The following is a 15,330-nucleotide window of genomic DNA, read 5'->3' as shown; positions in this document are numbered from 1 at the left end:
CGATAGAAAATGCGACAATTCCAGTTGAGACCCATTCTGCTGATGAGTAAGTAAAAGGGAGCGCGTCCATGATCAGAATCTTTGAATACGTCTTTTAGATGACTGAGGAAGTCTGTCTCAAAAATTGAAATGCCGAAATGGATTTACAGGCACGCAAGGGAAACCCTAGACAACATTGATGTAATTAGATTGGCTGAGATTCACCAATGTCCGAAGGGGGTCTCGCGCTTCTACCGATTCAACATTTGTTTATATGAATTGAGTACCATAAGTTGTTATGTGAGACGTTAAAGTCAGTTGTTTGCTATACATTATTAGCTTTTACATGTTAATCACTAACGAAAAAACCGACTGACGGTAGAAATAGTACCTTTACGCTAATAAAAAATCGATATCGGAGCTGTACAGCATTCACGTCAACTTGTACTCTATTTCACAGATGATACATACACCTTGAACGCCTAAAAGGGTCGCTTGCTCAGGCGTTTGGAATTTCTCAGAAATCTCATTAATCGATATAGTGTCATACAATGAATCTTAATCGAGTTATACACCACTTTCAATTCAACACTTGGCTAAATCTCTGCCCTTTTCACACTGCTTCCTCGTGCAGCTAGCTTGGCTTAATAAAAGTCCCTGCCGGCCCCTTATCATTGCATGTGCATAATTGAATATAATTTGTATTAAATATTAATGGAATATCTGCCCATTCTTCACAGTTTCGCGTGCTGTGATTGACATCTTTAAGTGTGCCATGCGGTGATTATAACCGAGCATCCGAGCATCCGAGCAAGAGGGATAGATGCGATCTCTAGCCTAATCAGCATTTGCTGCACCATTTCACTTCCCAATCTCCGCCACTCCTCACGAGAAGTCTTGAAGAAATGGAATAGCTCCCGACCGCATGTAAAATCTAGCGATCTATGAGTGAAATGCGGATGGATCTGTAGACGTACGATGCTACAAGCTCTTCTAATTGAGAGTATCCTTGATTTAATGACATCAATCACATCTGCCGATTGCGACTTACTTCACAATTATTAGAGGTTAGACTGAAAAGCAGTAATTTGGGGTGTGCAGTAAGCAGTTGAACAGAATGATAGCGCGCATAAATTAATTTTTTACTCAGTTTATCCCCCCCCCCTTCCAGCCTGTTCGCGATCTCTTACTAATGGCAAGGAACCGGTGGAGATGATTGGAGTTTGTTCGATGGCAATTCCAGATAAAATTTTATCCCATTGTATTGATTTGTAAATGATCGTTGAGAATAAGCATCGCAAGTCAGAATGTTTTAGTTTGCGGTCTCACTTTTTCCATGGCTTAAGAAGTCAAAGCTTGCAATGCAATTTATGTAGCTAATATAACTCGAACGATACGTGCAGCTTGTATGTACTGTTTAATTAAATGTTATGTCACTTCAGGAAATCGAACAACCTGGACAAATATTTACTAGGCACCAATTCACAAGCCGTCCGCAAAATTCATTGTAACTGTGTGCCTTAGACCTCGATCTTTCCTTATATAAGACTTGCATGAAGCTGAATTCTGCCTTCTCTACAACCTTTTCAACTCCTATAAAAACGCGCAGGATCGCAAAATGAACTTCAAAGCAATTGCTCTCGCCTCTCTCGCTGCCTTGGTCGCCGCTGCACCAACCAACGAACAACCAGTCAATGAAACTGCACCAGTCTCAAAGAGATCTGACGATACTTATAACAACATTGCCACCTGGTACAACGCTGAGACAGGCAACAGAGGTGCCTGTGGAGACTGGCTCTCCAACAACGATAGATTCGTAGCAGTATCTTACGATAATCCAATCCCATGCGGGCAATGGGTGGTAAGTGGGAAGTATGTTGCGCTATAGCATCTGACATCGTTTAGGGTTTCAACGTCAACGGAGTTACCAGTTACGGAAAAGTAGTTGATAAGTGCCCATCATGCGCTTGGAACCACTACGACATGTCTCTTGCGCTCTTCCAAGACTTTGATCAATTATACAAGGGCGAGATCTACGATATTTGGTCATGGCACGTCGACAGCTGGGTTGACCCATCAACTCTCTTCTAGATGCAATTACTGCAGGCTTTGGCTGGGATAGCTGCGGTCGAAACTTATAAATCATGTAACTCTTTGAATGCTAATGCCTTTACGAATCTTATTCAAGTGTAGATTTTTAACGCGCTCATACTTTGCACTTAGTTGCCATGTATTTTTTAACCTCTTCTAGTATGTGAAACATCTGTGCGAATATTTTGCGTGATGTAATCGATTTGCCTTCCAGACAGGCATATATCGAGCTTCGCAACGACAAAATCGTGTCCTGGAACTTTTATATTACTTGCAGTTCTCTGGGATATCGAGTACGTGGTTAGTATCATCCACTTTGTTCCCATTTCCTTAAGCTGCATTTATGTACTTGACCTTTGCTGCTGAAATGAGATCGCTTTGGTTGACGACGAAAGCCCATGAGCCCTGACTCTCTTTCGTTTGATTAAACCATCTTGAGATGATGAATATCTATTAAAGAGAAGTGGGGGTACGGAACGATAAGGAGGAGAAAAGCGCAAAACCCAGTATTGATGCTTCTTGATATATTGAAGGTCAGTGCTCATTATCAAAATCCTTTCTTATCTCCCTTTACAACATTACAGTTGATTGTCGCAGAGCAGTGACAAGTCAGAGACGGTCATTCACTGATAAAATCCAGCAGTCATTAAAACTACATTAATCTTTTATAGCCGAATTATCCCCATCCTCTCGCCATATCACAAAAGTAAAGCTCGTCATCTCCAGATCGAGAATGGCATGTTTACTGGCGGTTGTGTCATAGAAGCTTGATACCTTCAAAGTCACGTAATATTGATACCTTTCTGTAGTTATTTACTTTTTGACAAATTCGAGAGCAGCTTTATCATGAATAGCGTAGTTATGTGCTCTGCACTAGTCCAGCTAGATGTGACGTATTTCAGGGACTTTAACTTGGCATTTAAAAGTTTGCATTTCTACTAAATGTTTTATAAGATTTCAACGCAGTCTCAACTGCCTTCATACCCCCTTGATTGAATACGAAATCTCGAAATGCACTCGGTCGATCCAAACCCCCAATTTCAGAGTTGGGTTAAATTTCATTTTTCTTTGTAAAGGTCGTGATAAAAGGCTTGTGATCATCTGGAGTGAGAATAATTTCTCCCTGGTGCTAGTATTGAGTCACGTGGACGCTACGTGTCGGAAAACGTAAATCGCGCTTATATAGCGGTAATGCTGAGAGTATGAGTAATTGTGGTATTCATCAGCTGAAACATTGTTTCCATCCATGAATTGCGAGAAATTCTCCATATCTATCCTGTAGTGTGCTTCAAACCGATGTTTGATTCCAACGGCCGAACAGCCTAAGGGAGGCAATTGGAGGCTCAGGGATACAATTTTGATTAAGCATTGAACAGCTTATTTAGGGTTATTTATGATGCTTTTTTATTTGGAAATCATCAAAACTCGTAAATCAGCCATCTGAGATGTGATGTGATTGATAGTCGAGATATTCAACTCTGGATATTTAGCGGAGGTTTGAGACGAGATTGCATTTGAAATCCTAGAGCTACTAAAAAATTGACATTCTTGCTAAATTATTCAGACTGTATGAATATGATATCTCTATGTTTATCTTTTCACTTGCTTGGTCGTTTGCAAGGTGTCCTAAGCAGATTTAATTTGCGATAGTTACATTATTATTCACAGGTTTCAACTCTTCGATATTATACCTTCAAAGTCCTGATCTGTCACATAAACTTCTCCAGACGTTGCTATGATGTACGGTCAAGTCGCTGATTAAAAATTGTGGGTCGGAACGAGTAAGTGTCTATCCAATTCTTTAAAAATATTCAATGGCGTAATAATGTTCTACATCATCTCCAAATAAGCTTTCCATCTGCTGGTAGTTTTGTAACTAAACAGAGGTGACAAAGAAGACATGTTAAGGACATGTTTAATCCGTGAAGAGTACGAAAAGCTACCGAAATGCTTCAATAGACAAAAAGTATGGAACGCGTGCTTGCTCCGAGTAGCTACCCGCCTTTTTATCGAGCAGGTTGATACCATAGCGGGATTCAGACGGCTTCTAATAGTCATATTGATTGATTTTGTCCTCATGAATATGTTCCAAACTAATGCTATTGTACCTTCAGCTCATTTTCGCTTTCCGTTTTCACAGTTAAAAGAGTAGCAACAGCTCAGAAAGGTGGAAGCGCTGGCTAAGTCGAGGACTACTGCCACATGAATGTTATATAAATGCATACAACACCGAATTTGAGTCAGAATATTCCGAATTCACCCAAAATCAATCATTAAACGTCATCATCTCTAGGCCGAGGAAGGCAATGTTAAGGGGACGCTGTGTCATAACATCGAAATGAGAGGAACCTTGAGCAATCTTAGTATAAATTTGCAGCAAAGGATACGTGAGGTGTTTGACGATGCTATTACAATTACTAGCCTTTAATATGGACCTGAAACCGACCAAATACTTTAGACGTATTACAGGGATTGCAATATGCTATCTAAAAACCTTAATTCCTACTATACGGACCTCTAGTGTTCCAGCGCAGTCTTACCCGCTTTCACACCCCTTGTTCGAAACTTTGAAATACACTTGGTCAATCCAAACACCCGATTTCCGAGAAGGGTCGATCCCCATTACTGTCGAAATCGCGGCTTTGTTAGAACTAGGCCACATTCCCGAATTGAAACACAGTTTCGGAAAAGCTATTACTCGTTTACAAGATACAAGTTTCAAGTCAATATGGCCCACAACATGACTGTCTTGTGGCGAATTGTGGCAAATCTCGATAAGCGCCTGCCAGCCACTCTATTCAAACCTCAAACACGCTTCAACGGTGCATGAAAGCAATAACACATGACAACAAAGTGCAAGTTATAATTGACATGGAATATCCGATAGAAAATGCGACAATTCCAGTTGAGACCCATTCTGCTGATGAGTAAGTAAAAGGGAGCGCGTCCATGATCAGAATCTTTGAATACGTCTTTTAGATGACTGAGGAAGTCTGTCTCAAAAATTGAAATGCCGAAATGGATTTACAGGCACGCAAGGGAAACCCTAGACAACATTGATGTAATTAGATTGGCTGAGATTCACCAATGTCCGAAGGGGGTCTCGCGCTTCTACCGATTCAACATTTGTTTATATGAATTGAGTACCATAAGTTGTTATGTGAGACGTTAAAGTCAGTTGTTTGCTATACATTATTAGCTTTTACATGTTAATCACTAACGAAAAAACCGACTGACGGTAGAAATAGTACCTTTACGCTAATAAAAAATCGATATCGGAGCTGTACAGCATTCACGTCAACTTGTACTCTATTTCACAGATGATACATACACCTTGAACGCCTAAAAGGGTCGCTTGCTCAGGCGTTTGGAATTTCTCAGAAATCTCATTAATCGATATAGTGTCATACAATGAATCTTAATCGAGTTATACACCACTTTCAATTCAACACTTGGCTAAATCTCTGCCCTTTTCACACTGCTTCCTCGTGCAGCTAGCTTGGCTTAATAAAAGTCCCTGCCGGCCCCTTATCATTGCATGTGCATAATTGAATATAATTTGTATTAAATATTAATGGAATATCTGCCCATTCTTCACAGTTTCGCGTGCTGTGATTGACATCTTTAAGTGTGCCATGCGGTGATTATAACCGAGCATCCGAGCATCCGAGCAAGAGGGATAGATGCGATCTCTAGCCTAATCAGCATTTGCTGCACCATTTCACTTCCCAATCTCCGCCACTCCTCACGAGAAGTCTTGAAGAAATGGAATAGCTCCCGACCGCATGTAAAATCTAGCGATCTATGAGTGAAATGCGGATGGATCTGTAGACGTACGATGCTACAAGCTCTTCTAATTGAGAGTATCCTTGATTTAATGACATCAATCACATCTGCCGATTGCGACTTACTTCACAATTATTAGAGGTTAGACTGAAAAGCAGTAATTTGGGGTGTGCAGTAAGCAGTTGAACAGAATGATAGCGCGCATAAATTAATTTTTTACTCAGTTTATCCCCCCCCCCTTCCAGCCTGTTCGCGATCTCTTACTAATGGCAAGGAACCGGTGGAGATGATTGGAGTTTGTTCGATGGCAATTCCAGATAAAATTTTATCCCATTGTATTGATTTGTAAATGATCGTTGAGAATAAGCATCGCAAGTCAGAATGTTTTAGTTTGCGGTCTCACTTTTTCCATGGCTTAAGAAGTCAAAGCTTGCAATGCAATTTATGTAGCTAATATAACTCGAACGATACGTGCAGCTTGTATGTACTGTTTAATTAAATGTTATGTCACTTCAGGAAATCGAACAACCTGGACAAATATTTACTAGGCACCAATTCACAAGCCGTCCGCAAAATTCATTGTAACTGTGTGCCTTAGACCTCGATCTTTCCTTATATAAGACTTGCATGAAGCTGAATTCTGCCTTCTCTACAACCTTTTCAACTCCTATAAAAACGCGCAGGATCGCAAAATGAACTTCAAAGCAATTGCTCTCGCCTCTCTCGCTGCCTTGGTCGCCGCTGCACCAACCAACGAACAACCAGTCAATGAAACTGCACCAGTCTCAAAGAGATCTGACGATACTTATAACAACATTGCCACCTGGTACAACGCTGAGACAGGCAACAGAGGTGCCTGTGGAGACTGGCTCTCCAACAACGATAGATTCGTAGCAGTATCTTACGATAATCCAATCCCATGCGGGCAATGGGTGGTAAGTGGGAAGTATGTTGCGCTATAGCATCTGACATCGTTTAGGGTTTCAACGTCAACGGAGTTACCAGTTACGGAAAAGTAGTTGATAAGTGCCCATCATGCGCTTGGAACCACTACGACATGTCTCTTGCGCTCTTCCAAGACTTTGATCAATTATACAAGGGCGAGATCTACGATATTTGGTCATGGCACGTCGACAGCTGGGTTGACCCATCAACTCTCTTCTAGATGCAATTACTGCAGGCTTTGGCTGGGATAGCTGCGGTCGAAACTTATAAATCATGTAACTCTTTGAATGCTAATGCCTTTACGAATCTAATTTGAAGCGTGTGGGTTGTGTGTGAATATTACATCATATTCACATGCTCAAATGCACATTCTATAATCCCACTATAGCGCCGATAACGTCGATTATTCACCCGATAATCGGACGTCATAAAGGATAGTGAGTTTTACACCCAAACGACCATGAGCGGATTTGAGAAATTATCGACCAACAAAGTATCAGGCGGGTTTATCGACAAGTACAAGTTCAAGGTGGGTGGCAGTGGATGGAGTGGGGCCGGCAGCAGCTGACGCACTACCAGAGCCACAGCCTGGGTGGTTTAGAGACGCAAATCAACGTCTACACGCCACCCAACACCCACGCTAACGCCAAAGCACCCGTCCTTTACTTCCTTTCCGGTTTGACGTGCACTGAGGACAATGCGTGAGTTTGAGTGGGTGCAGAGGGTGGCGCTAATAGGCAACAGAGCCCAGAAAGGTGGTTTCTTCGACGAGGCTTCTAAGCAGGGTATAGCGTTGGTGTTCCCCGATACGAGGTGCGTGTTTTCCGGTGTCGGTGTCTGGTGTCTTGTGTCTTTTGTCTTGCTTTTGGAGACACTCAAGGCACTCAAGGCACTCCTGTCACTCCCTACACTCATCACTCACACCGCCCTCCACAGTCCTCGCGGCGCAGGTGTACCAGGCGAAAACGATGCTTACGACTTTGGAACCGGTGCAGGTTTCTACGTCGACGCCACGACGGCGGGCTACAGCGAGCACTACAACATGTACACGTACATAACCAAGGAATTGCCGGTCAAGTTAAAAGAAATTGGTCTGCCTATAGACACGACCAACGCGTCCATCAGTGGTCATTCCATGGGTGGCCACGGTGCTGTGACTGCGTATCTGCGCGAATGGGGTGCATACAAATCGGCATCGGGCTTCTCAGCTATCCTCAATCCTACGGCGTGTCCATGGGGTGAGAAAGCCTTTAAGGGGTATTTCGGAGACGTCGATGCGGGCAAGCAGCATGACTCTACCCATCTGATCGGACAGATGAAGGGTCGAGATGTGAAGATATTGTTGACACAGGTGTGTAGTGTATTGTACAACGTGCAAATGTTGGTTAACACGCAACTCAGGGATCCGCAGACAACTTCTACTCCCAGGGCCAGCTGCTGCCTGAGAATTTCGTTTCTGCCGCTCAAGAGAGCGGATTGGGGGCCGGTGTGAGGTATACGCTCGAAGAAGGATACGATCATAGCTACTTCTTCATATCGACATTCGCAGCGGAGCATGTGCGCTTCCATGCCAAACATTTGAAATAACGGGGATAATGTAAATAAAGTAATTCAAAATATTTGTGTTACATCACTACTACGACGACGACGAGCGCATTGAAAAATGCCTGGTGGTCGATCTATGAAGTGAGTTTGTGTGATTGTTGAAGGAAACATAGTAATATCCTCAGATGCGTTGTCGTTGGGGATGGTGCTGTCGGTGAGTTGCTGCCGCACGAGGTTCTATAGAGGAGTGTTGAAGCAACCCCAGGTAAAACGTGTCTATTGATCTCATATACCACAAAGTTTGTTTGGATTTACATATTTACAATCAACTCATAATTCGCAGTGCATTTCCTGTGGGTTGGATGGATTGTACTTGCACCTCGAAATAACCAAAACAGGGCGAATATGTACCCACAGTATTCGACAACTACAGCGCTAATGTCATCGTTGATGGCGATCCAATCACGCTTGGTTTGTGGGATACGGCTGGTCAAGAGGACTACGATAGGCTCAGACCGCTTTCTTATCCACAGGTTGGTGCTGGTGTGTTTGCGTGTTACGTATCTCACTCACATCACTCCTCCTCTCCAGACGGACGTCTTCCTCATTGCTTTTTCAATTGCTAGTCCCACTTCGCTGGAGAATGTCAAGTACAAAGTGGGTGTGGTGTAAACGCATATAGCATACACGCCAACTCACACTTCTCTCAGTGGATACCTGAACTCAAACACCACGCTCCGAATGTCCCTATCATATTAGTAGCGTGAGTGGGCGCATCATGAGCAATACAAATACAGCCATACTCATACACAAACACCGACAGCACAAAAGTAGATCTCCGCAACGACAGACTAACGATTCAGAGACTGGCAGATAGAGGTATGAACCCAATCAGCTGGTCAGAAGGCTCCAAGCTGGCTAAGGAGATTGGAGCAGTACGCTATCTCGAATGCTCCGCCAAGTCGCAGCTCGGGTTGAAGGCCGTCTTCGATGAAGCTATCCGCATCGTCCTCATCCCTCCAGCGAGACATTCCAAGAAGAATAAAGGCTGTGTTATTGCATAGATTCCCACTCGACTTTTAAAGTTGTTTCTATTATAGCAGCTGTGTATGTGTATATGTATATCGTTGTGGTTGTGCTGATTTCATCAACAAGAATAATTTTCACGTGTATCAGTGTTATAGGGTTATATTGTTATATTGTTATGATGAGCACCACAAGCAACCCAATCAAGCTTCCCGCTGTGCTTATGCTAATGGTGCTGGTGCTGCTGCTGCTGTTAGTTTCCTCATTAGCTGCCTTAGGAGGGTGGATAGTGCCTGGATTGTGATAGTTCAATCCATTAGCAACGGCAGCAGCGTGATAAACGCTGCCATTACCATGAGACTCGTAATCGACGAGTACAAAAGTAGGTGGGTGGCCATGTTTCGCAGTGCACCCCTGTATGCCATCGCCCAATGATCCTTCCCCAGTAGCTGCGTTTGTAGTAGGGAGCTGGTCAATATCTGGGGTGAAGTACTGTGTGCCGAGCAGGCTCTTCTGTTTGTCGAGGTAGTGGTTATGAAGATACATGCCCTTCTCGCCGTCTCCGCGATCTACTTGGCAAGGCCACGACGCGTCAACGGCATTGAAAGCGTCTTCCCAAATATAGTCGAATTCATCCAGTATGGCGGGGACTTTGGAGGTGTTAGCGTGGTAGTCCATAAAGATAACGACGCGTGTATTGTTTTCGATGAGAGTGGACAGCGTGGGCCACGAGTTGCGATTCGAATCGCTCGGCACATACGCCATATCGAGCAAGCCACTCTGGCGGAACGGCTCAGCGACACGCTCCACATCCACACCGTCGCTGTTAGTGAAGAGGAGGGTGACAACTTGCCGCGGATGCTCGTCGAGCCACCGCTTGACGCTGTCGAGGTAGGCGAGCAGCGCACCACCGTCGTGGAGGAAGCAGTTGGTGTGGCAGAGGTGGAGGGAGGAGTCTGTCTGCGCGTGTATCTGACCCTGTAACATACGTGCACCGTGATCGAGCTGCTCAGCCACCGCCCAGTCCTGGTTGGTCATGCTCGAGTTACGCGCGCTGCCGATGAAGGGGGAGTCGTGGGCACCGACGTAGGTGATGTTGGAATAGCGGCGGTTGCATAACTCGTCGTAGCCGTTGCAGGTGGTTTCGGTTGCTGCTGCAACGGTGTTTACGAGGAGGAGGAGGATTGGGAGTAAACTAATGGAAAGATACATTCTTCTTGATGTCGTTGTTGTTGTCTTCGTTGTCGTCGTTGTCGTTGTTCAGACTGACACTCACGCAGCACCCCTTATTTGGAAACTGCGCGCTGTAACTATGCAATCGGCGGATATCGAGGCATTTGATAGCGCAATGACATGGAAATGTAAATGAAAATGGCTGGCGGCTTGTTCAAACCCGTGTCTGAGTGGGTTTGGCTGTAGCTGTGGCTTCTCGCTTCGTCACCCACCATCATCACCTTGCAACTCGATGGATTTAGAATTTAAGGAGGAATTTCAGCCTGAAATGAAGCAGGAAGAGGAGCAGCCAGAAACATCAGCATCAGCAGTACCAGGAGCAGCAACAACAGCAGCAGCAACACCACCATCAGCGCCCGCAGAAAACACTGAAAATCCCCACGAAACAATCTACATACGCAATCTCAACGAGACTATCAGACTAGCGACGTTGAAAGAATCCCTGCGAAACCTCTACAGCAACATCGGGGAGGTGGTGGATGTGATTGCTCACCGCAACATCAGAATGCGCGGGCAGGCTTTTGTAGCCTTTAACAGTGCACACGTAGCCAAACGGGCTGTTAACGACACCCAGAACCTCCCTCTCTACGGTCAGCCGATGAAGGTGTCATTCGCCCGTTCCACCGCAGACGCCGTCCTCCGTCGCCAGAAAAAAGCTGCCGAGTTGGAAGCGCATTTGTCTAATCGCAAAGCGGCGAAACCGCTCAAACGCAAGGAGAATTACATTCGTCTTATGCAGCTTAACCGCGCAAAGGCACAGACAAATACTGGTGAGGCAGGCGAGGGTGATCCAAGTAAATCCTCTCAATCCCATCATCACACAAACGCACAGAAACACCAACAAATGCCCGACGAGTACCTCCCTCCTAACACTATCCTTTTCATTCAGAACCTCCCACCTGGCACACCCAAGGAGAAACTTGAAGAGGTGTTCGGTATGTATCCTAACTTGGCTGAAGTGAGAGTTATCCCCGCTAGACCTGATATCGCATTCGTAGAGTATCTCGATGAAGCTAGCTCGGCTGTTGCGAAGGATGCCCTCAACGAGTACCACGTGGAGGCAGATAAACCGATCAAGGTTACTTTTGCGAGGAAGTGAGGGTGTTCATCAAACACTCATTACTCAAATGTAGATGGATGCACATTGATATATCACTTTGTCTGGTATAACTGCAACAGGACGGCGAGAAGAGCGATGAGGATAGCGATAACGAGTGCGTGTACGAAAGCCCTCGCTGAGTCTGTAGGGTTGTGGTTAGTATGATTGTTAGTATGCACGAGTGAGACACTCATTACTCACCACCGGCTGCTAAATCCTGCGGCACTTGTATCAATCGCACACTGTTGTCCGGACTTCCAGATGCCAGCACGGTGGCGGTGGGGTCGAATGAGAGACAAGTGACGGGGAAAGAGTGAGCAGAGAGGATGCGCACGAGGGGCTGTTATTATTATTATTAATTGCCCTTTTTATTGTTAGAAAGTTTGATCCACTCACAGCTAAAGTCTTTGCTGAGACAATACCCAGACTCAAATCAGCACTGGCGAAAGCGATGAGTTGACCATCCTCACTTGATTATGTTGGTTAGTGATAATTAGAAGCTAAATACCTCATCACCCACGATAAATCACAAGCTGTGATGGGTTTATCAGCCAAAGTCACACTCCTAACTACACTCCAGGTAGATACATCCCACGCAGTGAGAAAAGATGGCCTAGCAGCTTTTTTCTTGTGGGGAGGGGGGCTATTAGTTATAGTATAGAGCCTGTTTGTGTGTGCACCTCTGCCAAAATTTGCATGTCTGAAGGAGGGAGAAGGAGAGCTGGGCTTGGGTAGGGCAGGGTGGTTGATGGTGTGACTGAGATTCAAGTTGCAGTGAATTTTTCCCTCTTTGTTGTCGACGGAGAAAGTGAAAATTAAGACATTGGTCGGAGTTGCCACGGCGAGGAGAGAGGAGTCAGAGTTAAAAGTGACGTTGAGAATATCACCATTAATTTGAAGAGGGTCGCGTAAAACTGGGTTCATATCAGGATAACTGAAGGCGTGCAGCTGTGAACCTGATTTCTCGGTAGACTTGCCATCGACGATGAGAACGGGAATAGAAGCATTAGAGAAATGAGCCACACGCTGATAACAAGTGACGTCATTAGTAAAGATAGTCTGTTTAGCGTGTATTTGATTAATCTGATCAGATTGCTGATCGATGGAGAAGAGTCTGCAGTTTTCGTTGACCTCAGAGTTTGAGTTTATGCCTGCAAGTAAATAGTGCTTGTTCTGTGGGCGTGTCAGGCTATACAAGCAACCAGCCAATTACGGGACGCACTGTCAAAGGAACATTGAGTGACATAGGACAGTCGTCGGTGTTATCCAATTCATAAGCCAATTTCAAATTCAATTCATTCTGGGTTATCGAATAAATCCCAAGCTTATTCTTAACACCGCTATTCGAGCTAGATCCACCACCACCGCCGAGAATCAGTAAGTGCGGGGATATAAAGGTGAGCGAGTAAACTGGAAAGTCTAAAGGATAGGATTTGTGAGGAACGCGTGGCATCATGTGTTTTGTAATTTTCGTGATCCTGGTGGTCCTGGTCGTGCTGATGATGGTGACTGTACTCCTTAAATTGCAACAGCGATGATTAAAAATGAAATAATTAGATTTATATCTTCTAATCAGATGAAGAGATCATTGATATCCTCACATCAGATAATCAGAACATTCGCTTCTTCCCCTTCTCCTCACAGCGGCCACAACAAGTGGTCGAAGATTAGACACCACAAAGGGGCTGCTGATAAAGTTCGTTCAAAGATATTCGCAAAGATGGCTTTGGATATCTCAGCCGCTGTTAAAGCAGGTGGTGGTGCTACAGATCCAGCACTCAACGCAAAGCTATCCAACACTCTCCTCAAAGCAAAGAGCTTGTCAGTCCCCAAGGATAACATTGAAGCTGCTATTAAGAGGGGTGATTCCGGTGCTGTCGATAGAGGTCACAGCGTCACATACGAAGCTCTACTCGGTGAGATAGGTCTGGTGATCGAATGCCGCACTTCAAACCCTACACGCTGCATTCACTCGGTCAAATCTATTCTCAACAAAGTCGGCGGTAGTTTGGCTACTTCTGGCTATCTTTTTAAGCGTAAAGGCGTTGTTTTGGTGGTTTTAGACAACTTAAACCCCTTTGATAAGCTCTTTGAAGACTCTTTGGAAGCTGGTGGTGAGGATATCTTACAAATATCCTCGAATTTAGTTGAGGTTAGTCTTTTTCTTCATTTATTTATTTCTTATTCACTCAAACAACACACAGATCATCACACATCCTACTCAACTCACTACCGTCGCTCATTTTCTACAAGAAAAGGGTCACTCCCTCTCCTCTTACGATCTCGCTTACCTTCCCGCTTCGGGTGAGCGGGTTGAGATTGATGAGCAATTAAGAGAAAAACTCAGCCATCTGATAGAGACCCTTGAACAGGATGCAGATGCTGTTGAAGTATACACAAACTCTGTATTATAGAAAATCAAAAGATTACCAGCAATCAAATTAATCAAAGCTACAATCTTGAAACACTCCCGCAAATCAACCCCGATGGTAGTTCAGTAGGCAGAAGTACATCGTTGGTCATACCGACACTCATTTGATAGAAAGACAAGTCAATGGGAATGTAGTGCTTGTTAGGGAGGTTGTAGTTGACATTATCAACTAATTGGTGATATTCAACTATCTTCTGCGCCATACTAAAGAGTGTTGCTTGGACACTCTCAGAAAACTCGAGTGCGAAAGTATCCAAGGTGATATCGCGCACACCCTGAGCAATCTCATCGAATGCAGAAGCAAGGGCGAAGCACTCTGAAACATTTTGTGGTGCGTTGAGGGTGTAGCTGCAGTCGACAACAGTGCTAAACACCCTGTCGTCCGTCTCCTTCAATGTGGTGAAGGAATCTATGATAAAATTCGCGAAAGAGGAACCGGTCGATTTTAGTAGAAGGACATCTTTCAACCCCGCTTTCAATTCAATAGAAGGGGTGTCTGAAGAAACCGTTGCATCTACTAGTGCACTCGCTGTGCGCTTGTCATCACCATCTCGTCTGAAGCTGTGTCCATGTGGCTGTACACTGCTACTCGGACAGATACGCGTCCAGCGGTGCTTGACAACGCACACCTCGGCTTTGTTGATATGGGCGTATGTGTTTAGGAAATGGAGGGCTATCTCCAGAGCAAAACATTCGGGTTGAAGGACATGCTGGGAGTTTTGAGCTAGGATGTTGATGGTGTTCTTGATTGAGTCGGTTGATACAATCACTGGGGGTTGGTTTGAGGTGGTGGTGCGTTTACATAGACACCAAACTCACCTGAGTTGTCTGATGACGTGTAGGAAGTGTGAATGTCACCTTGTAGCAAGACCGTCACGGTGTATTCTGCAATATCGTGCCAGTCGCCGTTGCGTAGTATTCTCAACAACTTGACACCATCTTTGCCGTATTTTGCGGTGGTTAGTTTGGATGTCATTGTGATTGTGATTGGGATTGTGATGTTTAACGGATTTCGGTTTATAATTTATATCACCGCGTGTTATCAATTATCAATTAACACCGCTGATAACACATAAACTCCGACGAATATGTCGATAATGGATCAAGTGTGTAAGTGTATGTGTACAAATAAAATCAATGCTTTGATAAGTCATACTGTTCATACTGAGCTGGTTGTGCAAAATAGGACACAGGA

At 44.5% G+C, this 15,330-nt stretch overlaps 8 protein-coding genes across 8 annotated transcripts; 5 read left to right on the top strand and 3 right to left on the bottom strand.

The window, feature by feature from the left end:
* Positions 1–1,597: 1,597 nt before the first annotated feature.
* On the top strand, positions 1,598–2,070 carry J056_002069 (uncharacterized protein; the record flags this gene model as incomplete). Its single annotated transcript, XM_009267933.1, has 2 exons — positions 1,598–1,840; positions 1,885–2,070. The coding sequence occupies 2 exons, from the start codon at positions 1,598–1,600 to the stop codon at positions 2,068–2,070; spliced, it is 429 nt and encodes a 142-aa protein (XP_009266208.1).
* Positions 2,071–6,548: 4,478 nt separating this feature from the next.
* J056_002068 (uncharacterized protein) lies at positions 6,549–7,021 on the top strand (the record flags this gene model as incomplete). Its single annotated transcript, XM_009267932.1, has 2 exons — positions 6,549–6,791; positions 6,836–7,021. 2 exons carry the CDS (start codon positions 6,549–6,551, stop codon positions 7,019–7,021), a joined length of 429 nt encoding a protein of 142 aa, XP_009266207.1.
* A 240-nt stretch (positions 7,022–7,261) lies between these two features.
* On the top strand, positions 7,262–9,410 carry J056_002067 (Ras-related C3 botulinum toxin substrate 1; the record flags this gene model as incomplete). Its single annotated transcript, XM_009267931.1, has 8 exons — positions 7,262–7,330; positions 7,381–7,502; positions 7,546–8,152; positions 8,203–8,358; positions 8,745–8,879; positions 8,938–9,003; positions 9,057–9,109; positions 9,170–9,410. The coding sequence occupies 8 exons, from the start codon at positions 7,262–7,264 to the stop codon at positions 9,408–9,410; spliced, it is 1,449 nt and encodes a 482-aa protein (XP_009266206.1).
* A 130-nt stretch (positions 9,411–9,540) lies between these two features.
* J056_002066 (uncharacterized protein) lies at positions 9,541–10,584 on the bottom strand (the record flags this gene model as incomplete). The annotated part of the gene is made up of 1 exon (XM_009267930.1): positions 9,541–10,584. One exon carries the CDS (start codon positions 10,582–10,584, stop codon positions 9,541–9,543), a length of 1,044 nt encoding a protein of 347 aa, XP_009266205.1.
* Positions 10,585–10,837: 253 nt separating this feature from the next.
* J056_002065 (U1 small nuclear ribonucleoprotein) lies at positions 10,838–11,704 on the top strand (the record flags this gene model as incomplete). The annotated part of the gene is made up of 1 exon (XM_009267929.1): positions 10,838–11,704. One exon carries the CDS (start codon positions 10,838–10,840, stop codon positions 11,702–11,704), a length of 867 nt encoding a protein of 288 aa, XP_009266204.1.
* A 53-nt stretch (positions 11,705–11,757) lies between these two features.
* Positions 11,758–13,157, bottom strand: J056_002064 (Guanine nucleotide-exchange factor SEC12; the record flags this gene model as incomplete). Its single annotated transcript, XM_009267928.1, has 5 exons — positions 11,758–11,846; positions 11,906–12,044; positions 12,101–12,173; positions 12,225–12,877; positions 12,927–13,157. The coding sequence occupies 5 exons, from the start codon at positions 13,155–13,157 to the stop codon at positions 11,758–11,760; spliced, it is 1,185 nt and encodes a 394-aa protein (XP_009266203.1).
* A 123-nt stretch (positions 13,158–13,280) lies between these two features.
* J056_002063 (putative transcriptional regulatory protein) lies at positions 13,281–14,118 on the top strand (the record flags this gene model as incomplete). Its single annotated transcript, XM_009267927.1, has 2 exons — positions 13,281–13,856; positions 13,909–14,118. The coding sequence occupies 2 exons, from the start codon at positions 13,281–13,283 to the stop codon at positions 14,116–14,118; spliced, it is 786 nt and encodes a 261-aa protein (XP_009266202.1).
* A 37-nt stretch (positions 14,119–14,155) lies between these two features.
* J056_002062 (Uricase) lies at positions 14,156–15,111 on the bottom strand (the record flags this gene model as incomplete). Its single annotated transcript, XM_009267926.1, has 2 exons — positions 14,156–14,904; positions 14,955–15,111. The coding sequence occupies 2 exons, from the start codon at positions 15,109–15,111 to the stop codon at positions 14,156–14,158; spliced, it is 906 nt and encodes a 301-aa protein (XP_009266201.1).
* Between the last annotated feature and the right edge of the window lie 219 nt (positions 15,112–15,330).

This window comes from Wallemia ichthyophaga (assembly GCF_000400465.1).
Source record: "Wallemia ichthyophaga EXF-994 unplaced genomic scaffold scaffold2, whole genome shotgun sequence".
NCBI lineage: Eukaryota > Fungi > Basidiomycota > Wallemiomycetes > Wallemiales > Wallemiaceae > Wallemia > Wallemia ichthyophaga.
This window is presented reverse-complemented; position numbering and strand designations above follow the sequence as displayed.